The sequence below is a fragment of the Leucoraja erinacea genome, chromosome 14 (assembly GCF_028641065.1).
Source record: "Leucoraja erinacea ecotype New England chromosome 14, Leri_hhj_1, whole genome shotgun sequence".
Taxonomy (NCBI): domain Eukaryota; kingdom Metazoa; phylum Chordata; class Chondrichthyes; order Rajiformes; family Rajidae; genus Leucoraja; species Leucoraja erinaceus.
In genome coordinates, this window is record NC_073390.1 from 5429781 (window position 1) to 5457336 (window position 27556).

The 27556-nt window shown below is 40.2% G+C and overlaps 1 protein-coding gene across 1 annotated transcript; it reads right to left on the minus strand.

Annotated features, from left to right (window-relative positions):
- Positions 1-637: 637 nt before the first annotated feature.
- Positions 638-26884, minus strand: ttc14 (tetratricopeptide repeat domain 14). The gene is given in 14 exon segments (XM_055645402.1): positions 638-2488; positions 2490-3039; positions 3894-3983; positions 3985-3995; positions 6519-6636; positions 7470-7592; positions 11467-11586; positions 12943-13014; positions 14909-15064; positions 18146-18275; positions 18378-18462; positions 18987-19186; positions 20033-20154; positions 26712-26884. Coding segments are annotated over 14 exon segments (2313 nt in total). The 5' UTR covers positions 26849-26884; the 3' UTR covers positions 638-2089.
- Between the last annotated feature and the right edge of the window lie 672 nt (positions 26885-27556).

A 27556-nucleotide genomic window follows, 5' to 3' on the forward strand; every position in this document is an offset into this window, starting at 1 on the left:
TCGCTTGTCAAGTCAAACTTGACATGGAATTGGAGTCACCATTAATTTCAAAAGGATTTATGGGCCTGGAGAATGGCGATAGCACATCTTCTCTTGATTATTTGGTTTAATAATGTTTTGAGGTTTTTTTTAATGAATTTTATATTTTGTAGTTTTCTAATATCTTACATTAAAAATGAATAGTTTAAAGGACACACACCTTTGACAGAAACCAAAGTTTTTCATTAGTCTTGGGTAAGCAAATAATGAAGAAAGAAAAGGACACATCAATGGGTTTAGGTGAAGAGTAGGACCTAGTTCACTTAGTTCACTTAGAACAATCTTGATCTTAAATTATCTGTGATATTGTATACACCATTTTTCTTTTGGCTTATATGGTTATCATAAAATATTAGCAGACCTATCAATATTATTATCAACATTAAAACTGAAAAAATAAAAGGTAATTACTTTTAGAATTACTTTCTACTTGAGAGATATATTCAGAAAGGACAATATTCTATGGAATAATTACATTCATTGCAATGTGGAGTCTTCGTGGCATATAGAAATTCCATGACACTAAAATGATTATGTTATGACTTAAAACAGGAAATCGTATTAACTCTCACAAAATGTAAAACAAAAACACAATCTCTTTTATATGACCGTCATCATTAGCACACAGTGCATATTTTATTTAACAGTCCATGTATGAAAGTAAACTTTTAGCATGGCACAATATAGTCTGCATTATGCAGGAATATTTTAATACAATGTTCATCCATCCTTAGCCAAGTGTGACACTATTAATTAATGATAATGCACTTGTTATTAATTAAGGATCAATTTTGAAATACGCATGCTCCGAGAAAAGGACAATTTCAAATTACTTGCTTAACTGAATGCAGCAGTACAGTATGCAGGGCCTGTTACAGGTGTAATATAAGAACCAAAATTAGAGGCACATTAATCGAATATAAATGTTTTTAAGACACTGACCTGCGTAGAAAGAAAATTTCCATTTAACTCTTTTCCCTTTCCCTCTTCATTCCTCCCATTTCACTCAGCAAGGGCTTAAGTAAATCTTTCTTGTGCTTTATATAGTGGACTTATGTCACTAAAATCCATTGTGGCTGATTGCAGTAAATCAAATTTCTTAATGGTAATTATTTTTCTTAATGGTAATAGTTTTTTTTGCATTGGGGTTAAGTCATATGTCCCTGAACAAAACCCCCACCACAAAATTTGCCGATTTACTATACCGCTGATAAATGTACCACCTAATGCACCTTATAACTGACAAATGTACTTCCCTAATGTGCTACCTATCTTCCTCCCCAATGCGATAATAATAACAAAGTATCCAAAGTGGGTGGGGGGGAGAAGCACACTTTACTGAGGTTGAAGGTGGTGACGCCTAAAAGTATGCCTGCCTTCATCTTACCCTTTGTAAAACTGAAATCTGTCACTATCAGACACAACATAACAATTTCAAAAAGCCACCATTTTTTATCTTTTTTTTTTAATTTGCTTCTTTCCTTTTTCTCTTCTATCTCCAACATTTTAGTCATTGTAACCCTGACAAATTTGGTCTATCACAGAGATGCACATTGCCCTCCTCCTCTTTGTAATTTAACATGCTTGTTTACCATTTGTTCAGTTATGAAGAAGGACCACTGACCTAACATTTCTTCTGCCCTTGTCTCCCCACAAAAACAGTTTGATCCTCTCAGTGCTTCCACATTCTCAGTTCCTGTTCTACATAATACCCTAACATTCAATCCAACACTAACAATGCATATTTGAAACCAATTTAAAGGAAAATATGTGGACAAATACTAACCTCTTCTTAGTGATCACGGCATTGGTTGTCAAAGTAAACAAAGAAATAATTAAACAACTATGGAAACAACGGCCTAAGCAAACTTTCAGTAAATAAGTTAACTCACCTATGTAATCCAAATAAATCGGGTAATGCATATTTAATGTAAGAGCATAATAACAAAATGAATTCACCATTCCAACTTGGCGTTTTTATCATTAACGTGTTCAATCTCTTTTCACAAGGATATGCATTTTTGGAAATTGGAAATGTCACAGTGCCCACCTATTTATTTTTCTGCTTGCATTCCGCTCCAGATTCTTTCCCTTTCTCAAACTCTGCAATCTGACTGAATATTTGCAGCAGGTTTTGGGGCACACCTTTCACAGCCTTTCCTGCTACAGAGTTATGATTTTGAGGGTTTTCATTAGAATTCTCCCTTTTACCATCCCTGCAATGTCTACGTACATTTTCTTCTTTCCAATCCTTGGATCTCCTTTCATGTACATGCTCCTCTCTATCATCTCCAGTCTTTCCAAAATCACACCTGTCATCTTTGCTGTTAGAATTAATTAACCCAGAAACTTTCTTCTCACGTTGGTATTTGTCATCTGACAAATGTGAATATTCTGACCATGAAGACTCGGAGTAGCTCCTATTACTTTTTTCACATGTTTTACTGATTGTTTTCATGACCGAATTCACAATCTTGATGCCATTTCCAAACCTTGCCTTCATCATTTGATTTTTTGTCTTTATCTGCTTTGTGCTTTTTGTCATGCTGACGATAACTATCAAGTGTTCTTGAACTATACAAAGAGCTTCTGTTATCTTCAGACCTACCTTCAAGAGGATCTATGATTTCAACTGATGACGAAGAAATTGAACGGTACCTTCTTTTCTCCATGATCTCTGACCATTGGTCCACTAAACTTTCATTTTTCTCCAGCAACTTTGCTACTTCCTGTTTCTGATTCAGAAAGGAAGCCGAAGTATCAGCTGGAGGAGTGTACCATTCCTTTTCATCAGAATGCATATGATCAATCTTCTCATCACATGAACCTTTACTTAAACGCCTCTTCTGACTACGTGAGGAACCTGAACGTTTTCTCTGTCGCTTCTTAGTTGATTTGTGTTTCCTGGAAGATTCAGATGAGGATGAAGAACTAGACATTGACGATCCAGGCGAATCAGACGAAGATGATGATGTTGACCTTTTTCTCTTTCTCTTCATTCTAAATGGAAAGGTACAGATCATAAAATTGCTACGATACAGAATCTAGTGCCAGAATTTTTTTTTCCGAATGAACATGTTATTTTGAAAGCTCAAATTTGCTAACTCAGAATCCAAGCTATTCATTTTTGAGTCATAGAGAAAAGCTGCTACTTAAAGAATAAGACTTTCTCAACTTTCTGTACTTTTGGTTAAATGTACAATATGTCAATGACAAACCATGCCATAATTAAATATTATTCGATAATAAGGTTTGAAGTGTTAAATGTTATCTCCATGGTTATCAAGCTTTCAATCATATAATCACTTCAATTAATTGATCTTAATAACATGTAAGTATCTAAACCTCAATTTTGCAGAAAAACTAAATAAAATGAATTACATACAAAGCTGTTGGTAGGTAAAGTATTTCCTGTGCTATTAGGTTTAATATAAGATCAAAGACACACACTAAGACAGATGATGTGTAGTTGCTCTCCATCAAAGAAAAACTATATATCCAAGCCTTTGCAGTTGGCATCTAATTAGTTTATTGTGAGAACACTTTTTAATACTAAGTAACCAAGCAGCAAATGTAATCTTTCTGGATTCATCCGATTATGAAACAAATCATGTATTTTAACTTCAAACGCTTCTAAGGGGTAAAGGGATGATACCAATTTGTATTAAACAATATTGTATCTGCTATTTTTTAATAATTAAATCCATAAAAGACAGCTTAACTTTGTGACCAGTGATCAAGTGCATGCCAGTAAAATGTAAAATTTTCACTGATTTGATATCCTACCTTTCACGTCAGCTTCGCAATGGATGTCAAACACCTGCAAAACACCTATACTCCATTGAGAAAGTTACCTTTTTTCTTCTTTTAACAGCTTACGCAATTTCTCTGCACTTGACACCTCGATTCTTTTCTCCTCTTCTCTACTTTCTTTAGATTTTTTTTTCAAGTGATTTCTTTTATACCCAGTCATCATGAAATTGCGGCAAAATTGCATTCAGTTTTCAGTCGGCAACACCATTGGTAACAATTGCGTTCAGAAAACCATATTCACAATAATAACCAAATATAAATTGTAATAAAAATGGTACGAATTGTATAATTGTATATAATCAAGAGAGCACAAGAGATAACACATTATGTTCAATGAAAGCATCGATACACATTTAAAAATGAATTTAAATAACAGATGAGCAACAAAAAAGGGAAGAAAGAATATGTAAAAGGTATATGAAACAAGTTTAAACATTTTGTATTGAGTTTTTTTTTAAATAAAAGGATGATCAGTTTGTGACACCCATGGAAAACGAAAGCACAAGGTTCAAATAACAGAAAAGTAAACCACGCAATCAACAAAGCAAAGGGTGTCACAGAACATCACAAATTTAATTGTGATCATTGCAAGCAAAGTATTTGTAGAATTTATCAAATGCGTTTCAGAAAGCAAACCAAAATCACCGTATATTACCAGTTGTTCCCCAATGACCAAAGTACAAACCAAATTTGTGCAGCAGAATCCAGTTCAAATCAGGTGTGTAACAAATTTCAGCAGCCGTTGCCCCGGGCAGGAAATGCACACAAGGAAACAGAACAAGGAAAAAAAAATCAGTAATGCAAGAAAATTGTACATCAACTGTCAAACTAAAAACAAAGTATAAAATATTAAAAACTTTGCTAATGCACAAAGGAAGTTCTCCCATTAATAACTTTAGCAAAAGTACAGAATGTGGACCTTTTATGTCTTATCAATGACTGAAAAAATGGAATCATCAAATTTAAGATGATCATATTGTCTGGGAAGGAATGGGAAAGAGAAATGCAATGGAGGAGCTTTGCAGCACATGGGGAGTGGGGGAACATTAGTCTCAGAATTAAATTCTGAACAAACTAGAAAGGTGCACGTGATCCTTGCCCACTTATCCCTCAAACATCATCATTACATAAAACTAGTTTGTTCTCAACACTTTGCTTCATCAGACGTTGGCCGTGCTGCCTTTCTTATATTACAGTAGACATTACTCTTCAAAAGATCTTCAGAATTTCCTGGTGATTAAATTACAAACGTCTTGAATTTAATGCAAGAGTGAGCACTTTTATTTTCATATCTGTGAACCTATTGGAAACCGAGTATTCTTGACTAAAGCAAATGTGCAATCATACATATGTAATATTGGTTTGAGAGAATCTATCTGCAACAGCACTATAGGTATTTAATATGTATATGTGACCAGAAGCACGATGTTGCTTTTAATCAATTATATTACGAATAGTTTTAACAGATCTATGGATATACATTGGATGAAAATCAATGTAAAACCTGGTAAAAATCACAAAACATACAATAGTACAAGCAGTAAAATTCAAGCAAATCATCGATTCCTTGCCTTGCGAAACACTGATGTAATGGTAATATTGATTATGTTTGATTATATTTCCTCTGCTGACAAGACACTAGAAATTGAAAGGAGTCAAAAGATGTTGAGGGCGAGGACAGGTTCCACCAGGTGTAGGACAGTTAGTAGAGGGGAACTGATTGGATCACTGTTCAAGGAATAACTGGAGGGCCCTCAGACCTTCCAGCTAGGAATAGAGATATAAAGGAATTGGATGTCCATGCTAAACATGAGGAAATATATGCCTAGGAATTGAAATTATTGCAGTGTTGAAAAATGTATGTGGTGTCTCAGATGTAGGTCAGAAGGGACTGGACAAAGGAGGGGACAAGATGGAATCGAGGTACATGGATACGTGTTCTGTGGGGTTGGTGCAGGGAGAAACAATGGATCTGCCAGGAACATTTTAATTTGGGAGCACGACAAAAATTCAAAGCTGGAGAGTACCTCTGGTCCTTCAACATTTTAATTCCTCTAATATTAAGTTGAATACATTTTCAAAAATGTCCTAAAACTTAATCCTGCATGTTCTGAGCAACAATCCCTTAGTTTAATTGTACAGAGGATATTTAATGGGGAAAGTATGTCCTTAGTGTAACTGCATGTTATAAAGGCAAACAATGTTGTTAGTTTTCTCAATATAAACTTAGCAAAAACATAAGATTAATCTCCAACATCAATAAGAAAAATCACCCTTTTCCAAGAGCTATTTTCATTTGTAATCTCAGTGGAAAAACGTTAAATGCACATTTTAACATGTGACAAAAATAATACCACACAGAATAAATTATGCATCATCCACCCTCCAGCCTTGATCAAAAGTAAATCTGATCAATGTGGCAATTATGTTCCCTCCTGTCTGGTAAACTCTTCCCAATGAATGGCCAACAGGTTGGCAGCTCATGTAGTAATTGAAGGACAATATCTTACCATTCCATGTTGAAAAGTAACAACATACATCTTACACGAACATGCCATTTGCTTTATTTGATAAAGTAATGTAGCTAATCGTAGTTCTGAGTCAATCTGACAAAAGAACAATGGTAACAGTTTGCGATAAGTGTTGTACTGAACTAAGTAAATCACCTGCATGTGTTTTCTTAACTTCTGTAAAGCTTCCTCAGCCTCACTGAAGGTTTCATCTAGATTCAGGGCTTTTTTATAGCAGTTCTCAGCATTCACCAACTTTTCTTCTTCTTCTAACCTGTTAAAATAGTTTAAACAATCACATTTCTTTCCTGAACACCGAATGTCACGAAATATCAACTGATTTAAGAGTGACATTTTATCCTTTAAATTCAGCATCAAAGGCACCATAGCAAACTAAATGTCCCAATATCAATACACTGAGATAATCCAAAGATGAAGTTTTCTTGTATTCAATCACAAGATGAACGAACATTTATTGCCCATCTCTGCCAATTACTGGAAATCCTGCTCACTTTACAGTAAACCCTTGTTTTAACGCACTGACTTGCCAGACACCATCCTGGCTTACATGGCCTCCCCAGCCCCGGCTTCCCACACCACCCCCGACTCGCAAGGTACACCAGCGAGCCCTTCTTCACTCATTGTATGATCCTGTTAGCGCGGCTGTTATTGTGGCTCACGTTGTAGCCCCTGGGGACACTCCTTGCATTAGACTGCTACCACCGGCAGGACGTGCTTAAAAATGGAGATTAACTAGATGCCTGTGTTGCAGTGAAATGATTCTGTCCTCAAACCCATTTCTCACCTGAAAGGTATGCATGGTTTTAACTTTTATTGAATGTAATAAAACAGTACTCCATGGCACATGTAACTTATCAACAATAATTTGCCAGAGAAGGTAGTGGCGGCAGGTACTATAACATTTAAAAGACATTTGGACAGGGACATAGATAGGAAAGGTTTATGGGCCAAATATGGGCAGGTGAGGCAAGCGTGGATGGGCCATTTTGGTCAGTATGGACAAGTTGAGTCAATGGGCCTGTTTTTGGGCTGTATGACGCCATTATCTATAACATTCAAAATCAAATACAATAATTTCACACTCACTGGCCTCCTCTTTCCACTAAAGTTTGACAGAAATATTTCTTTGCATTCCTATGCGTTGGACAAGTTTCCAGAGCCAAGTCAAAGTCAGAAATTGCTTTGGTTAGACTTCCTTTTGTTGCATAACTGAAATAAAAAGGAAAACAAATATAAATGAGATCCACTCTAAGTACAGCTACTCTGTGGCCTGATATCCAGATTCTTCCATTCTTATTCCAAAATTCCCCCCCCACTGAATAGACTTCTTCAGACTGAAACAGAGGAGAGATATTCCTCTGTGTTGGACAGGTTTCTGGAATCAAAGTCAGAAATAGCTTTGCTTAGACTACCTCTTGTTGCATAGCTGAAGTAAAAAACAAATATTAATGAAATCCACTCTAATCCACTCCAACTATAGGTACTCTCCGTGGCCTGATCTCCAGATTCCTGCATTCTCTTAGTCTAAAATTCTCTCGCATTGAATAAACTCAGTGATCGAGCACCCAAAGCTCTCCGAGGTAATCCGCTCAGTACACCTTGGCCTACACGATCTCTCACTTGCCAACCTTCCCCATTCTGATCTTTCTGTCCTGGGCCTCCTCCATTGTCAGAGTGAAGTCACACGCAAATTTAGATGAACAGCACCTCACATTTTACTTGGGCAGCTTACACCCAGTGGTATGAATATTGATTTCTCTAATTGCAAGTAACGCCTGTATTAGTTCCACTGATCGCAACCCTGTATCCCTTCGTTATCACCCTTTCCCCAGCCAACAATGGTCCATTATGGGCTCCACCCATCCTTGATCATTGGGTCTGGCCTATTCCACTTCCAGTATCCCCCCTCCCCCTCTCCACCCTTTCAGTCTGAAGAAGGGTTCTGACCCAATACGTCAGCCATCCATTTTCTCCAGAGATACTGCCTGGCCTGCTGAGTAACTTCAGCACTTTGTGTCGATCTACTGGATATTCCCCATGTCCTAACCATTCCCCCTCTACGCTTTCTGCATTAAAACCATCATGTTTTCTCTCTTTTCCTGTTCTGATGAAGGGCCACAGATAATGCTTGACCTACTGTTTGAAGTATTTTTGGTTTTTATTGTGGATCCTCAGCAATGCAGCTAAAGTGATTTCATTTTCTTTCCTGCTTTTCACCATTACCCGTCCTCAGCAGAAAGATGATCCTCATTTTCCATGCTCCACAAGTCAGTCATTCAAGTCAAAGCTAGAACATGGACTTCTGAACCGTACGATCGCTACAGCAGAATCCAATATCACATACCACCCATGTACATGGGTAAACAGAAGTAATAAAGGGACAATTAAAATGTTAGTCTTTCTAACAGAGGAACACTAAAGCCAAATATTAAACTTGCCGTGTCATTTACATTCAGGACTCACGCAATATCATGTAATATGTTTATCCTATAGATCCTGAAGAGACCAATGCCGTAACTTAAAAATATTTAAGTGTGTTCAGACTCCAAGTTTGCGGATGACACAAAGCTGGGAGGCAGTGTCAGCTGTGAGGAGGATGCTGAGGCTGCAGGGTGACTTGGATAGGTTGGGTGAGTGGGCAGATGCATGGCAGATGCAGTATAATGTGGATAAATGTGAGGTTATCCCCTTTGGTGGCAAGAACAAGGAGGCAGATTATTATCTGAATGGTTCAGATTAGGAAAAAGGGAGGTGCAACGAGACCTGGGTGCCCTTGAACATCTGTCACTGAAAGTAAGCATGCAGTGAGGAAAGCTAATGGCATGTTGGCCTTCATAGTGAGAGGATTTCAGGGATAAGAGCGAGCAGGTTTGAAGCAAAATAACTACTGCTGTTGTGCAGGGCCCTGGTGAGACCACGCCTGGAGTATTGTGTGCAGTTTTGGTCTCCTAATTTGAGGACGGACATTCCTACTATTGAGGGAGTGCGGCGTAGGTTCATCAGGTTGATTCCCGGGATGGCGGGACTGACATATGATGAAAGAGTGGGTCGCCTAGGCTTATATTCACTAAAATTTAGAAGGATGAGAAGTGATCTGAAAGAAACATAAAATTCTTAAAGGATTGGACAGGCTAGATGCAGGGAAAAATGTTCTCCATGTTGGGGTATGTTCTCCATGTTGAACCGGTACCAGGAGGTGGCGTCGAAGGACGAGAAGTTGAAGCTAAATAACCGAACGGAAATGACGCCGAAAAGCCAAATAACCGAAAAGGGTGTAACGACGAAAAGCCAACTAACCGAACGGGCGCGACGCCGAAAAGCAAAATAACGGAAAGGGCGCAATGCTGTAAAGCCAAATAACGGACATGTTGTCGCCGGGGGGTGGGACTTGTCAGCGATTGGTCCAGACCCCCCGCGTCCATCACATCACTGGCCGGGGGAGACGGGAGGGTGGGGGTCATTTTCCCACACAAGACCGCCCGGGGCTAGAGGGTGACTGGGCGCTCTGAACCCGAGCACCAAGGTGTAAGCGGCCGAAGGAACGCATCCCTCGGGACAGCCCCGTCAGGCCATAGCCGCCCTCCGCCTCGTCTCCCACATGCGGCTGCACTGTGACGGGCTGTGAGTCGGCAGCATACACACACACACACACGGGGCCGGGTGGAGCGGGGCCTCGGCTCCGGGTACCGTACACACGGGGATGAAAACTCAGCAATATCCCCATCAGCTGCAGCAGAGTTGGTGACAGTGTGGTCCCTCCGCCCACTCAGTCTCTGACCGCAATGCACCGGCACCCGACCCCCACACCAGGGTGATTCACCCACCCGCCCCCCTCACGGGGCGATTCACCCACCACCCCGACCTCCACACAGGGAGATTCACCCCCCGACAACCACACCGGGCACTGGCGGCCATAGTAAATCACTTGAAAACATGGGGGGAGGGGGGGGACACACAAATTTGTGTGCCCCCCATGTTTTAAAAGTGATTTACTACGGCTGCATGTGCCCCAGGCCATCTGTCCCCACGACCGGGGAGGGGGAGTGTGTGTGAATCACCCGGTGTGGGTGTCAGGAGGGTGAATCTCCCTGGGTGGGGTCAGGGTGGTGGGGGTGAATCACCCCATGTGTGAGTCGGGGTCTCAGGGGGTGAATCAACCTGGTGTGGGGGTCAGGTGCCGGTGGCTGTGTCCCGGTTAGTGACTCTGGGTAGGCGGAGTGATCAGACTGTCACAAACTCTGCTGCAGCTGACGGGGCGTTGCCAGATTTTCGTCCGTGTGTCCGCTGCCCAGAGCCGCGGCCCCGTGTTTGTGTGCGCTGCCGACCCACAGCCCGTCACAGTGCGGCCAAACGGGGGAGACGAAGCGGTGGGCAGCCATGGCCAGACAGAGCTGACTGACTGGCGGAGAGTGGCGGCTGTCCCGAGGGATGCGCTCCTTCGACCGCTTACACCTTGGTGCTCAGGATAAGAGTGCCCAGTCACCCTCCAGCCCCGGGCGGTCTTGTGTGGGAAAATGACCCCCACCCTCCCATCTCCCCCGGCCAGAGACGAGAGGATCTGGACAAATCGCTGACAGGTCCTGCCCCACGGCGACATCATGTCCGTTATTTGGCTTTTCTGCGGTGCGTCAGTTTGGTTAATTGGCTTTTCGGCGTTATTTCTGTTCATGTTATTTGGCTTCCATTTCTTCTCTTCGGCATCTCGTCCTTCGAAGCCACGTCCGCACACGTCCAGAACCAGGGCTCGCAGTTTAATAACGGGTAGCCTATTTTGGACTGAGATGAGGATAAACTTTTTCACCCAGTTGTGAATCAGTGGAATTCTCTGCCACAGAAGGCAGTGGAGGCCAATTCACTGGATGTTTTCATGAGAGTTAGATTTAGCTCTTAGGGCTAAGGGAATCAAGGGATAGGGAAAAAGCAGGAACGGTGTACTGAATTTGCATAATCCGCCATGATCAGATTGAATGGTGGTGCTGGATCGAAGGGCCGAATGGCTTACTCCCGCACCTATTTTCTATGTTTCTTTCTAAATGTCCATTAAAATACTTCTAAAATAATCTGCAATCTTGCAGATACTTACAGGGCACCACGAGCCACAAGTGCTTCAACATTATTGCTGTCTATTTCCAGAGCTTTGTTGTACTCATTCATGGCATCTACATGACGTCCTGCTTTAAAATGGTCCACCCCAGCTTTGACACTGTGGGAAATAAGCAGAAATTCAATTCAATGCGGGATCAGATATTTGTGAACATATTTCTTCCCATGCATAAATGTATGCAGATATATTTAATCAACAGCATTTTGTTTAATACAGTGCCATAATGTTTGGGACAAAGACCCGTCATTTATTTATTTGGCTCTGTACAATTTGAAATTTAAAACAGAAAAAAAAAAAATCACATGTGGTTAAAGTGCACATTGTCAGATTTTAATAAAGGCCATTTTTATACATTTTGGTTTCACCATGTAGAAATTACAGCTGTGTTTATACATAGCCCCCCCCCCCCCCCCCCCATTTCAGGGCACCATAATGTTTGGGACACAGCAATGTCATGTGATGAAAGTAGTAATGTTTAGTATTTTGTTGATGCTCTGCCAGGCCTGTATTGCAGCCTGTAAGGGTAAAAAGATCCTAATGGGAGTAATCTACAGGCCCCCAAACAGTAGCCTGGATATAGGGTACGTTGAATCAAGAGTTAAAATTGGCATGTCGTAAAGGTATTGCTACGGTTGTTATGGGAGATTTCAACATGCACGTAGTGCTGGACACCAAGAAAGGGAGTTTGTGAAGTGCCTCCGTGATGGATTCTTAGAGCAATGCTCCATCAGCTGTAGCAGAATTGGGGACAGTCTGGTCCCTCCGCCTACCCAGAGTTACTGACCGGGACACCGCCACCAGTACCCGACCCCCACACCAGGTTGATTCACCCCCTGAGACCCCGACTCGCACATGGGGTGATTCACCCTCCCGACACCCACACCGGGTGATTCACACACACAAACACACACTCCCCCTCCCCGGCCGCGGGGACACTGGCAGCCATAGTAAATCGCTTTTATAACATGGGGGGCACACAAATTCCGGCCCTTCTGTTCATGGAGTCCATGCCGACCATCGATCATCCGTACACATTATCACTGCTACACAATAGGGTTAATGACTTCCTTTGTGTTGTGGACAGGGCACCACGAGCCACATGTGCTTCAACATTATTGCTGTCTATTCCAGAGCTTTGTTGTGCTCATTCATGGCATCTACATGACGCCCCCCCCCCCCCCCTCATCCCCCCATACTCATTTATTGCCAGGCTTTGTCCTTGTCTCTTCGAGCTTTCTTCCACGCCCTCCCCACCACAATCAGCCTGAAGAAGGGTGCCGAGCTGAAACATCACTTATCCATGTTCTCCAGAGATGCTGCTTGACCTGCTGAGTCACTCCAGCACTTGGTCCCTTGGTTTGTCCACAGAACAGTTATACATATTTTAGAGAAATTTGGTTAAATTACTACAATTCATTTTCTGGCCTAATAGTTAACCAAATTGTTGTCACGTACCACTTGAATGCCCAAGATGCCGATTGTTTCTTCCTTAAGGCTGGAGCATAATCATCTCTGTTAAAATTTTTGCTGTTGAAGGAAGAAAAGATTCATCAAATTTCATAAAGTTATCGTTATACCATTTTGGAATTCCAGCAGCATTTGTAAGACTTGTTCACCAGTTTGAGTAAACTTTAAATAACTGAAGCATAAATCAAGAAGATTAATATTTACTTGTCATCAGTAAGTAGTCATTCAACAGTGAAAATTTATGATCAGTCACAAATTTATCAACTATCATTTAGCATTAGAAACTCCATGATCTAACAAATATTTCCTGCATTTTTTTTATAATTTCAGATTTCTAGCATTTATATTTTGTTGCAGGAATAGTATCATGGATACGCGACAATGATGTATGATTTCACTTTTGCATCCAAGGCCACAACACAAATGAAGTCATTAATGACCGAAAGCAACAAACAAGTTGCAGTTATTTCAATGAAAAGCAAAATGTTATAAATGTCAAGTTCAAAAAGCCTCTAACAACCCACTGGGTCATTCTTGTCACAAGTTGGCTTTTTTCCAAAATTAAACCCATCAACAACACATTATTTAAATGGTATCTGTTCTACTTTCATTTGGCTTGAGTGTTATGTGATGCTGATACTATAACTTTGTGCCACCGATCTAAAGCACTTTCATATCAGCAATATTGAATAACTCGCGTTTTTTTAAAAGTTCCATTTTTTTTCCAACAGTATATGCTTGGCTGGTCATTGTTGGTATGTTGATGCAGATTTCACCCAGTCAAGTTGAACTTGGAAAAATGAAACTTTCATCAGACAACCTAAAATTAATAAAGTTATCCACCAGACCAGTTGGTGAATGGCTTGATCTATTCTGGCCCACGATCATTGAATTCATCCTGCCTCTATTTTCTTGTGTTCCTGTGTTGTTTTGGTGGAGATAAGGGTAGAACCATAGTAGCATAATGGACAATAGTAATGGCCTTCAGAGGGAAAACAGACATTGAAGGTGGAGAGGAGCAAATCAAGCAGGAATATTATGACAGCTGGAAAAAGATTAGAAATAGGGCACGTGTTCTTTTTCCCAGATACTGGCGAAAAATAAGAGTCCAGATTTGAATTCTTAATTAATCCAGAAATTTCATGTTTTTAAACAATAAATACAAACATGTCTAAAAATATTCTTTATTTTTCTACTTCAATTCTTCAGCTGTTCATATTCCATCACACGCCTCGGCCATTTTCAACTCTGCATGCCTCTAACATGGGTAGGAAAGAACAGCAGATGCTGGTTTAAATCGAACGTAGACACAAAATGCTGGAGTAACTCAGCAGGTCAGGCATCTCTGGAGAGAAGTCTGAAGAAGGGTCTCTACCAGAAACGTCACCCAGTCCTTCTCTCCAGAGATGCTGCCTGACCCGCTGAGTTACTCCAGCATTTTGTGTCAACCTACCTCTAACATGGCCTCATTTCATCCTCGAAATTTGAAGTATATCACCAGCATTCTGCCACATTGCCTGATCTTCACAAACTACATATTTTACATTTTTGCTCGTAATCTCTCCGCATCCTTCCTCAATTCTGGTTGAACAATCTTGACAATCCTTTCAATTGCAAATTTTGTTTTCTATTTGCATGGTTTCCGCTGGACCAATGACAAGAGCAGCATGATTGTTGCTAAATCAAGCACTTCCCTAAACCCTCTCTTCCATCAATCTGGCAATGCATCCTAATATATCCCTCCTCTATACCCATCTTTAAAGGGATTATATAGGCAAATTTGACCAGTTTGTGAAGGAGAAAAACTAAATATTTGGTGATGCTGGAGACAAAGACAAAAATGTTGTCAATTAATTGAAAATGTTTTGTTTTTTTTGCGATCTGAATTGATTGTTACTTCAGACAATTAATCTTCTGAAACTCAGCCTCTAAATATTAATTCTGAACATATCACCTCTGTAATCCTCTCATCAGAGACGATGATTCAATTTCACTAATTCCAAGTTTGCCCAATAAATATTCAACTGTTGATGGATTAGCAAATCCAAGCGTTTGGTGCAAAACGTTGTCATATGTTTCCATAACATGACTATCCAGCGTTGAATTCTGCCTGTAGTCAAGAAAACAAGTTATTATAAAATGTTAAATGTCAGAGCAGGAATCATTACAAATGTTGCCTGACTGTGCCACTGAACAAAAGGAGGAGCCGGCGTGCTTTGTAACTTTGGTCAGAGCCGTAAGGTGGCTGCTATTTGTATACATTGGGTGGACAAGCAAAGAATTTCACTGTGCCTTGTCACATGTGACAATAAAGTATTCCATTCCATTGTATTCATTAGGCCAGGAACATGATACCAGACCAGAAAGAATCTCAATGTCATCATCTATTTGATGAAATGAGACGTAAATGACACATATTGAACATAGATAAAGGATTGTCTCTCTGTGAGAGATGTTGTCTTTTTGAAGAGATGTTTCAATCATAAATATCCTCATGGGTGGGTGGATTTAAACTTAACTTTATTGAACCGCGTGAAAGTACCTATGTTTCAGAACTATTTCATATTTTTTGAAGTGCTTTGGGTTAAAGGTACTACGTGAAACATATTCTTAAATAAAGATAAAACCATCCACATAACACACGGCAGAATAGTTTGTCAGCCAGGATGGATCACATTGGGCTATTATTATCGAGACAGTGAAAGGAGCAAAGTAGCAATATGCTACATAATCTGATAGCAGTAAATCGTATACAATCTGCAGTAAAGGAATGTGAAAGCAAAGCCACAACAGAAGGAAAGGTATTTATTTTCTGGCAAAATAAAAATAGGAGTTAATATTTCATAAAGTCAACCTCTGAAAGTTAAATGAACATTTAAAAATATTGTTAACTATTTCAGGACAACCTTGACCAACCTGCATCTTGTATCAAATTTTTGAAGCAGCTTAACAGGTGGCACATTGGTGTTGCGGTAGAGCTACTGCATTACAGCGCCAGAGACCCGGGTTCGATCCTGACTACGGGTGCTTGTCTGTACGGCGTTTGTAGGTTCTCCCCACGACCTGCGTGGGTTTTCTCAGAGAACTTTGGTTTCCTCCCACACTCCAAAGACGTACAGGTTCATAGGTTAATTGGCTTGGTATAAATTTAAATTGTCCCTAGTACGTGTAGGATAGTGTTAGTGTGTGGGGATCGCTGGTCGGTGCGGACTCGGTGGGCTATAGGGACTGTTTCCGCGCTGTATCTCTAAACTAAACTGTTTTCATCTTCGCCAGTTCATTGGAGTCGAGGATGGTGGAGGGTTCCCCGGCAGGAAAGTGAGAGGTAAATGACAATGCAGACATGAGAGGTCAAATAGCCTTCTCCTGCTTCAATTTCTTAGCTTCAAACTTCAACAATGACTTGGAGCTTAGTGTCTGAACATTAAACTTTTTCAAGCATTGTCTGAGTATTGTAATTCAATGTCAGTGGTTACAGCAATCTTGGTTATGGAGAGGGGATGAGGTAAAGTGAATAGTTTTCCATTTGTTCTGCAAGTTAGCTCCATTCCAACAGGGAAATTAGAGGTACGATGTTGTACTGCAGATCGGCAGGGTGAGAAGTTTGGTGCTACGACACAGCTTTGATTGGCCCCAGCCTCCACTGGGATTGTTTTTTGATGGGCAGGATCACAATCTACATAACACCAGGTGGTATCCAAAGCATAGCAATACATTTGTAGGCATTGCCAAATTTGAAAAAGATACTACAGAATCCCTCGATTGATAGTCATACATTTTTTAGGCCAAAAAATGTCCACATATTGGTGATGCTCCCTATGCTCTTCGTGCACTTATCACAGAACGAAAACAATTTCCATTTTTGGTCTTGCTTGTTGGAATTTGCATTGAATCTGAGAAGTGGGAGCGGAGGAAGATCTTTCCAACTATCTTCACTGTTGCAGACAACAGGGTGATATCTCCGCAGTTCACACCACAACATTTCCTTTACCATGTTAAAGTGTTTGGCAGAAATTTTGCCTGCTCCAGATATCGCCTTGTATTTCAACTGCCTTTTCATCCCGTTGCTCAACTGGGGAAGTGCTGACCGTCACAGACATTTCACTCTCGGAGGAATCAAAGACAGGTGTCTTGATTGAGGCAACCCGTTTCACAGGATGGGTGGAGTTACATTCCAAACTAGTGGCCCATAATTGCAATTTATCAGAAAGTAAAGCCGTGCCATCATTGCACGAGTCAGGAATTAGAAAAAGAGACATTTTGCATTGAATTATTTACTTTTTTTCCCCACATACAGAAATATCTTAAATTTTGGGGTAGTGATTTACGAATTCTGCAAGAACTAAATTCCAAAGCCCAAATGGCCCCAACGCGAAGGTCGCCTGTACATGTCACCAGGCAAGTGATTGGATGTCCTTATGGTCCTTGCTCAATGACTTAAGGGCCTGTCCCACTGTACGAGGTAATTCAAGAGTTCTCCCGAGTTTTCCCAATTCGAACTCGGAGAATGTCCGTAGCGGGTCCGTATGAGTTTGTGGATGTCTTGTAGCGGCTCGTACGAGTAAATAGTAACAATTTTTTTCATCACAAGTATTTTTTTACTCGTGGACATTTTACAGTGTTGATAAAACGTCACGGGTTTACAGGATTTCCCGAGTACCTACCGTTAGCATTACGAGTTGCTACGGGACATCCACAAACTCCGCTACGGACATTCTCCGAGTTCAAATCGGGAAAACGCGGGAGAATTCTTGAATTACCTCGTACAGTGGGACAGGCCCTTAAATCTAACAGGTTGCAATATCCAGTTTGCAGATATCTTACCATCTTCTCTGATGAAACAAGGTGTTGATACAAGGCCCTACTCCAAACATTTCACTGGGAAGAGCATGCAAATGGAGTTAGGTTTTTCTAATCCTTCATTGCAAATCGGCATTCCTGAAGATTGTGTCAGTTCTAAGTCTGACATTGAAGTTACCATGGATTATTAACTGGTTTCTATTTTAGACCAGCATCTCGTCTACAGATTGTAATCACAAGGGTGCAGGTCTCAGATGACAGTTTGAAACACATAGAAACAGTTTAAACACATAGAACCGTATGGAGAAGCCAACAATATAAATTTTCTATTATTCAGTTTGACAGAGGGGAAGATTAAATAAAGATTCTCACTGTAGGATTTTTTTAGTACCTGTAGTATGTAGGAAGATCTTCATTACTAATAACACCCAATTTCCAATGAGTAAGGCGAGACGGAAGAACTGAAGGGCGCAAAGTTACTGCAAGTCTTTCATGGTATCGATCAACATCTTTTACAACAACTGTAAAACAAATTATTTTACAACAAATACACAGGTGAAAGTTGAGATCAACATTTCAGCAACAATAATTTTTCAATAAGTATTCATATCAATTGTCGATACCTCTTACAAGATCTCCTACTTGAAAGTAAGACAAAGGGTCTTCGTGTTTTCCAAGTGATGGTACATCTCTCACAGGACAAAGTGCCTGTAACAACATTTAAAGCACTTAATCAATACGTTGTTCAATTTCTTTTTGTGTAAAGGCAGACTTCTAAAGTAAAAGCTGGGCAAGTTAGGACAGTTTGATTAAAATAACTGTGTACTTAAATATCTGGGCTGAGTCTTCAAATTTTTACATCTATCTGAAGAAAAATCAGACAATTGCCATTTTTCTTAAATGATTACAAGCCAGATAAAACGTAATTTAATAAAAAATCATTAAGTGGTGTCCATGCAATTAGAAGCCTTAGGATGACTGAAGTCATCCGTGTGGGTATTATACCTTAATGTTCAACTCATCAAATGAAATAAATGTAAAGTACACTAATATTATCACAAAGCGATAGATTCCTTTATATCCCAAGCTATGTATAAGATTTAAAAAAAAGAGTAAATGGATCCTATATGTGGGTATATTGGTAAGTATTATTTCTTCTTCATTTATTCTTCAATACATCGTTATTGCAATATTATGTTTGATAATACAAGGTATATGAATCATAACCTTACAGTTATTTCCAAGGATTCAATGTCCCGCACAAGGTCCCCTCCAAGACAAATTAATGTTACAAAGAACCCAAATTCACGAATAGATGCAACTCGTCCAATCACAATATCCCCACGCTCAATATCACGGAAGAAGTACTGTCTTTTGTCCTCATTTGGAACCTCCATTAACTGTTCCAAAGGAGGCATAATTGCATAATAATCTGGAAAAAAAGGAAAACAAATTGAGATATTTAGGAATATTTATTTCTATATCACAAACCAATTAATTATACTTTTATCCCAAAGCAAATTTCAAGTGAAATAAGGAGCATAATATTTATTCTAAAAAGTCACTTAATTTGAATAAAACTTCTAATGAGTTAGCTAAATTATTTTCTGAATTATTACTGATTTTCAATCTGACAAAGCAGAATTAATAAAAAACTAATTACTAAAGCATTTGAATTTTTGTAGTTCTGGAGAAATTCAATGAACAAATAACTTGCCTTTCTGTACATACTTAACATCAAATAAAGTAATTTTGGAAGTGTTGGCAGCATTGTCCATGCAATAAATGCATTCATTAATTTTCCGCAACAATAAACGGACAGATGATCTGCCTTTGTTGCTGGCTCAGGAATAAAAATTGAATACATTCTGCAAATATGTAATTTGCATTGAACTAAGTAGCAGTGGGTTTGTCTGAAAATGGACACACCAAACAAATACACATCCTGTTTATGTATTCATACCTCCAAAACAGTATCTGGACCCACTAGAATCACCCGACACCAAAATGATTTCAGAATGCTCTTAGACAGTCACTCATTTACTTCAAGATATTTAAGGCAGAGGTAGAGGACTAGCTCTTATTCAAACAGTTTTATCAGGAAATTTTGCAGGGTCTATGAGGAGGAAAGAAGCATTAATTTGTCAAAATAGGGTTGAGGAGAAAAATATTTAGTGTTTATTTAAATAATATTATATTTATTTGTTTTCCCCTTTTTCCTAATGTGTGGAAATACCAAAAAGAAACAAAGCTCAGACAACTCTTGTATACAAATCACCTTCTGTCTCTTCGTCATTCAGTTCAGTGCTGGGAGTTGATTTCCACGATGGAGCAAACAGAAGGTCTGCTTTTCTCGCGATGAGTTGCTGTATACCAGTATTATCAATTCTTCTATCCTTTCTGCAAAACAAGAGTGTTTTATATCACGATTAATTATGTGTAGTTTGATGCTACCCATACAAGCATAATTAAAAATTTGCACACCATGACATTGAGCAGATTAACTTGTTTCATCCCAAAGTTTATGAATGTGTACATGGAAAAAATAAAAGCATTAAAAGGCATTAAATATGCTGCCCTACATTGATGAAATAGTGATCACTTAACATGTGGAGTATTTTGTTTTTTCAGGCTATAAAATAGTTTTAGGCAAAATGGAATGCACAATACTTTTACTCAAATTCACTCGGATTTTGATCATGTTAAAGATATTGCAAAAATTCACCATTTCCTTCAAGTATTCAAATGAGGATGAAAGCAGTATTTTTCACAAGAATATAAATTGGATCAAGATTCATTTTCATTATATATCTTTTTTTAAATATTAACAATTTCCCAAAGACATCCTGTTCTAACTGCAGAAGCACAATGTCAACTGTCCCAAAGGTCATTCAATGCATTTCGTCTATTTCTATTTGCATACATCACAAATAAAGTGATGTATAATCCAAAATATTTCAAATATATCTCAAGGCCAGATTCCTTTTCATAAATCATCAAAAGATAAAAAAAAACCCCAGCCGCTTGTGAAAATTAAATACGGTCAAGAGATTGTCAGTTTTGGTATGACATCATATTTTCTGTATTTCCTGACAATATAGGAGGCCGTGATGGCCCATTGAGTTCACGTTAGCTCACAAAACAATTATCCCTGGAACAGCAGAATGATAATGACACCTCTGTCAGACTATTTACTATAACTCTGCCTTCAATACCATAATTCCAATCAATCTCCTGAACACACCACACTGCAACTGGATCCTTGACTTCTTGACCTATAGACTTTAATCAGCAAGGACAACACAATATTCCCCACAATAATTCTCAAAGTCGATGCCCAGCAAGGCCGAGTTATCAGCTACTTCCTGTGCAGATAAATTCTGCTCTAACTCCATTTACAGATGACACCACTATAGTGACCAGGTTCTCAATGTAGAGATGAAATACAGGAAGGAGATAGCACCACAGATAAGCAAGCATATTACTCTGTAAATCCCATAACAAAAACAAGCTGCCCCATGACCTAGATGTTACAGTATCAGGCTCCTATACCTTCTTCCTGATGTCAGGAGTGAAGTGAAAGCATGGTTAAGATAGTGTGGGTCTCTGATGATGCTAGCTGCCCAATGAAGGCAGTGAATCTTGTAGATCCCTTAGATGGTGGGGAGGTCTATAACCGTGATGGACTGAGCTGTGTTCATTACTTTTTGCAATCTTCTTCGTTCCTGGGCGTTCGAGTTGCCAAATCAGGCCGTGATGTAACCAGTGCAATATGCTCTCTACCATCCACCTGTAAAAGTTGAAGAGAATATTCGCTGACATACCGAATCTCCTCAATCTTCTAAGGAAGTAGAGGCATTGACAGGCTTTCTTTATGATTGGATCAATGTGCTAAGTCCAGGACACATCTTCAGAGATGCACACCCAGCAATTTTAAGCTTTTGACTCTCTCCACCACCGTCTCGTCGATGAAGACAGGTTTGTGGATCCTCGTTGTTCCTCTTCCATAGTCCACAATCAGTTCCTTTGTCTTACTGACTTTGAGAGTTGTTTATGCAGTCCTGTCTATCACATAAAACAGCCTCCTCCCCACACTCCACCGTCCCTCCCCCCCCCCCAATCAACTCCATCTATACTTCACACTGCTTCAGGAAAGCAGCCAACATAATATAGGAGCACCGACACCCCAGTCATTCTCCCTTCTCCAGTGCCCTGCCTGTCAGAAGATACAAAAGCTTGAAAGCACGTCCTAAGTTTCAAGAACTGCTGCTTTCCTGCTGCTCATATGGCAGTGGTGAATTCCTGATCTTCTGTTCGACTTTGTGGCAGCTCCTGCTCTTTTCTTTAACTCTGTACTTTCTCTGCAGCTGTAACACTCTTTTCTGCATTCTGATTATTTTTCTCATTTGCAGTTCATCATGTACTCATGTTTGCCTGGACAGCAGCATCTGTGACATAATAAACGAATAGTTGTCCCTGTAATCTATTCTCTCCTCATTCCCATGAACTATCCCTGAGGATCTGAGGTCAGAATTGAATCCAGGTAACTAGAGCTGTGAAACAGCAGGTGCACTTGCACCTCCTCCAACCACATTGACTGTATCCACTGTTCCAGGTGCGGACTCCTATATATCGGCAAGGCCAAGTGCAAGCTCGGCAATCGTTTCACTGAACACCTCTGCTCCGTCTGCCTAGTCCTACGTGATCTCCCGGTTGCCAAACTCCCCCTTCCATTCCCACACTGACCTTTCTGTCCTGGGCCTCCTCCATTTCAGAGTGAGGCCCAATGCAAATTGGCAGAACAGCACCTCATATTTGGCTTGGACAGCTTATAACCCATGAATATTGATTTCACTAACTTCAAGTAACTCTAGCTTTCCCTCTCTCTCCACCCCTCGCCCCATCCTAGTTCTCCAACTAGTTTCATTGTTATCCAGATTAAATTTTACTGATTGTATGCCTCGTTTTCATCTTCCCCATAGCTAACAATAAACCATTTTACATTTTCCTTTATCATCGTCCCCTTTGATCGGTCGTTTACACACCTTACCCTTCCATATCTCTATGTCTCCCTCTCCCCTGATTCTCAGTCTGAAGAAGAGCCTCGGCATGAAATGTCACCCATTCTCTCTCTCCAGAGATGCTGCCTGTCCTGCTGAGTTACTCCAGCATTTTGTGTCTATCTTTGATGTAAACCAGCATCTGCAATTCCTTCCTACACAACAGCTCCACTAGTTGTGTCAATATAGCACCGAAATCATTCAAGAAAATGTAGCAAACAGATTTACCATTGATTTCATTTTTCTCTCGGACTGTTGTAAGTTTTTAATTAACCTCATCAAATTTCTTCTTTCTGCGCTTGCTTAAATTCAAACTGCTCTGCTTCACAATAAAACTGTATCACCAGCTACAGGGAACAACTGAGTTTAATGTGCAACCAAAGAATAATTGCCAGAAAGGAGTTTTAATAGGCTGTTAGGATGAAGAAATGTACACTATGCCAGTAGATTCCGGACATGTATCATTGGTAAAGTCATAAGGTCTTTAACAACCTTGTGCACTTAAAAATAGTAGTGAAGTATTTGAAAAATTAAGCTCTTGGCAGACTGACTTGGTTCTGGTCCATTAAGATTATTCTTATTTAACTGTTAATCAAGAAACTGTTTAACTCTCAACTGAATGACACAGTACATGCTAACCTCACATCAGAAATTGCCATTCCAAACTGTTGCTACCACTTATCCAGGTTCCTCATGACTTTCAAAACAACTCCTTAAGTCAACTTGAAAAGCAAATTAAAAACACAGGAGCTGGAACTCTGAAAGAGAGAGGGGAAAATACTGAAATACTTAGTTCAAACAGCATCTGTGAAAAGAGAACAGTTAATGTTTCAGGTCATGATCTTTCTTCTAAACATGAACCTGAAACTCTGTTTCGGTCTCCACGGATGTTGCCATATGTGCTGAGTATGTCAGCATTTTCTGTTTTCATTAAGAGAATCTCTTCACTTCTTTACCAAACACTCTCTATTTTTGCATCACTTCACCTGCAGCTATCAAATTGCTTATCTGCTTCCGGCAAAACAGAAAGCACACCTTGTATAGGGAGGTTTCACAGCAGTCGGGTCACGACCCATGACCCGTACTGTTGCTATGCTACGCCAAGTGGAGTACACGCGATGAACTGCAGGTAAGCACTCACCATTGTTTCCAGCGTAGCGAGACCGTTAAAACCCGCCAAAATTGTCAATGTTTGCGCTGTAAATAATTATGGAAATCGGGATAAGCGTGAGAGACATTTAGCCTACTTCAGAATTCCAAACGCGAGGAGAAATGACGGTAGATAGAAGCGAGAGCTGAAGGGACAACAACAACAGCCAGAGTGCTTGGCGAACATTGGCCGTTTGCTCACTGCATTTCATCAACTGGCATTATTTGTGTTTTTTCTTGATTCCTTTGGCATCTAAAAAGTTTCAGAAGTGATAAATCTGGCCAATTACCAAAGAAATCAAGAAAAACCACAAATAATGCCTTACTGTTGATGAAATGCAGTTAGCAAACGCGATAATTCCCATTATTTTCAATTCCGATATCTGCACGGCCAGTGTTCGCCAAGCACTTTAGCTGCTGTTGTCCCTTCAGCTTTTGCTTCTCTTTACCTTCATTTCGCTTCACTTTTGGAATTCTAACGTTGGGTACATGTCTCTCACACTTACCCTAACTTCCACAATTCCACAGCGCAAAAATTCAACATTTTGGCGTTTTTTAACAGGTTGGAAAGTACGTGTTTCTTGCATTAATAACATATACCGGAAGTTACGGATGTCCTCCAGATGGATTGAGCGGCTCCGTGCGTCAAGCCCTATGATCCAGTGACCTTACGTGCACACCCCCTATTATTCTCTATGACTGTGGTGCTGTGCTTTCAAGCTATCAAGCTGTGATCAACTGACAAAATCCAAACCATTATCCTCCCTAGTTTCAAATGCAGCTTTAGCAAAATCATTAATAACTCGAGTCCAATTCAATCAAGCTTTGTATCTGTGTTTTCCCCTTCGCACACAAGATACTACACATATCTCGGTTCAACTCCTGCTCAAACGTCACCTTCGCATCCATTAACTCCAGATATGACTGATTAAAAACTCTTCCATTTGTCCACATCTTTCACAAATGTATTCACCAAAAAGTACAGCTACCTGAGTTTTCTTACAAATTGCATGAGCTGTGCTTGAAAACTACGTTAAAGTGCTACATTTAAATTTTAAGCTCTTTATGGTTTCACCTCCACTCTACTGTAACATCTTAATCCCTGGAAAAGGGACCAAACTCTAGACCTCTGATCAACCAAATTCCTTCTGGATTAATCCAACTCTGGTCGTGGTCCAAACTTGCCTTAACCTCACAATTTGTTTTTTCTTTAACTTCTCCACTTTTAAGATCCAACTTCAAACATCATGATTCCATTCATCATTCCCAGCCACTCTATTTTTGTCTCTGCATTCATGTTTTCATTACACCTCTTTGATGGTTTGAGATATTTATCACATTTCAATATGTATCAATCCGTAATTAAAGTCGACCGCATTTGTCAATTTAAACCAGGTCAAATGTATGAAAACTAGCTTCTGCTGGCAGGAATCAACTTCTACACCTAATAATAAAAGGGACAAAGAAAACAAATCTGAGAAGATAAAAACCAGAAAAAGACAATTAAGCTAACAGCAGAGTTTTAGATCAGTTTGAGTCTATGGTAATTGGTAGACAGCTGCAATATCATTGAGATTATCAAGGTGCAAAGGATATGAAACAGGATTCCAAATGCTGATGGGTTAACCCAGGCATATAAATTATTTATGATTCAGAGACAAGTGTAGGAAGTGAACGCCAAGGTTGCAAATATGTGAAATAAAAGGAGGCCTTGGATACATGTTTGGCAGTCTCCAGAAATGAAAGAGAAAATACTGCAGAAAATTATCTGGCTACAACTGGACAGTTAGAAGTGGAAGCAGGTTGACACAACATTAGACATCATGTAAGTGTCAAGAACTGTAGACATATTGAGAAGGATGACAAGTAATAATGCATCACAATTACAGTAAGATATGCACAAAATGCTGGAGGAACTCAGCGGGTGAGGCAGTATCTAAGGAGAGAAGGAATGGGCAACATTTCGGGTCGAGACCCTTCTCGACCATTTACTCCAGCATTTTGTGTCTACCTTTGATTTAAACCAGCATCCGCAGTTCTTTCTTACAGTAAGATATGTCTATACAAGAACTTTTATGAGGAAAAGCAAGTGGGACTGCACAGAGAGAGATTTCTTAAAAGATTTTTTAGTCACATAACTCTTTTAGTAGATGGAGGATGATGGTTACTCTAATGGATCCTAAAACAAAATTACAACACTTACTGTAAATCCTAATGGTGAATACCAATTTAACTTGGATTCAGTCACCCATCAAGCTTGCTGGCTCACCATCCTCTAACCTGTGATGCCTTGACATTACATCTTTTCTGGAACTGTATCTCCAGATACAAACCACTATAATATGACTGCTAAACATTGAGGAATTGAATACAATTCATCAGTATATACATTCTGGCCTACACCAGCAAAACTAGTGAAGCGACTTACTTGTCGATAATATATTCTGTAGTTAAAAAAATAAATAAAGTTCTTCCGAGTGACTCGTTAATTTTACAGCAACATGTTGACGCGCAAAACAAATCCGAAAACTGTCCGAAAAGCTACGTGTCCGTGATTTCATCAATTTAAATTCACAGGAAATAAACACGCACGCAAACAAGCAATAGGCCTATCCGGAATCTTTGGGTTCGATAATTTAATAGGTGGCATTTTTTTTACGACTGAATGATTCACGACGCGGAGCTGTGGTGGTGCTGGTTAAAGAAGCCGTGTTGATGCTGAAGCCCAGCTAAACGGATACCGTTTACCTGTGATGCAGCGCTGTTTTCAAGAACTCGGCCGAAACGCTTTGAATGTCTGGGTTCTCATATTGCTCACTTTTCAAAAGGGATAACAAGGTGGGCCCGTGATAACCCACCGCCTGGTGCATGAGATCCTTGTTCATATTCAATATCAATCTAACTGGCACTGAGCAGCGGGCGCCTCATGCTGCCCTGCGCTGCCACGCTGCGGACACCACTCGACGGCCAAGGCCCAGCGGCTCGCAACGCCCACTGCGCCTGCGCAACCGCCGCTCGGCGCCCACTGCGCCTGCGCAACCGCCGCCGCTCGGCGCCCACTGTGCATGCGCACACGCACGGCAACCTTCAAGCTGCTGGAGTGACCAAAGGGTCAGGCAACATCTCTGGAGTTAGACACAAAATGTTGGAGTAACTCAGCGGGTCAGGCAACATCTCTGGAGTTAGACACAAAATGTTGGAGTCACTCAGCGGGTCAGGCAACATCTCTGGAGTCTGGACACAAAATGTTGGAGTAACTCAGCGGGTCAGGCAACATTTCTGGAGTTAGACACAAAATGCTGGAGTCACTCAGCGGGTCAGGCAACATTTCTGGAGTTAGACACACAAAATGTCTGGAGTCACTCAGCGGGTCAGGCAACATCTCTGGAGTTAGACACAAAATGCTGGAGTAACTCAGCGGGTCAGGCAACATTTCTGGAGTTAGACACAAAATGCTGGAGTAACTCAGCGGGTCAGGCAACATTTCTGGAGTTAGACACAAAATGCTGGAGTAACTCAGCGGGTCAGGCAACATCTCTGGAGTTAGACACAAAATGCTGGAGTAACTCAGCGGGTCAGGCAACATCTCTGGA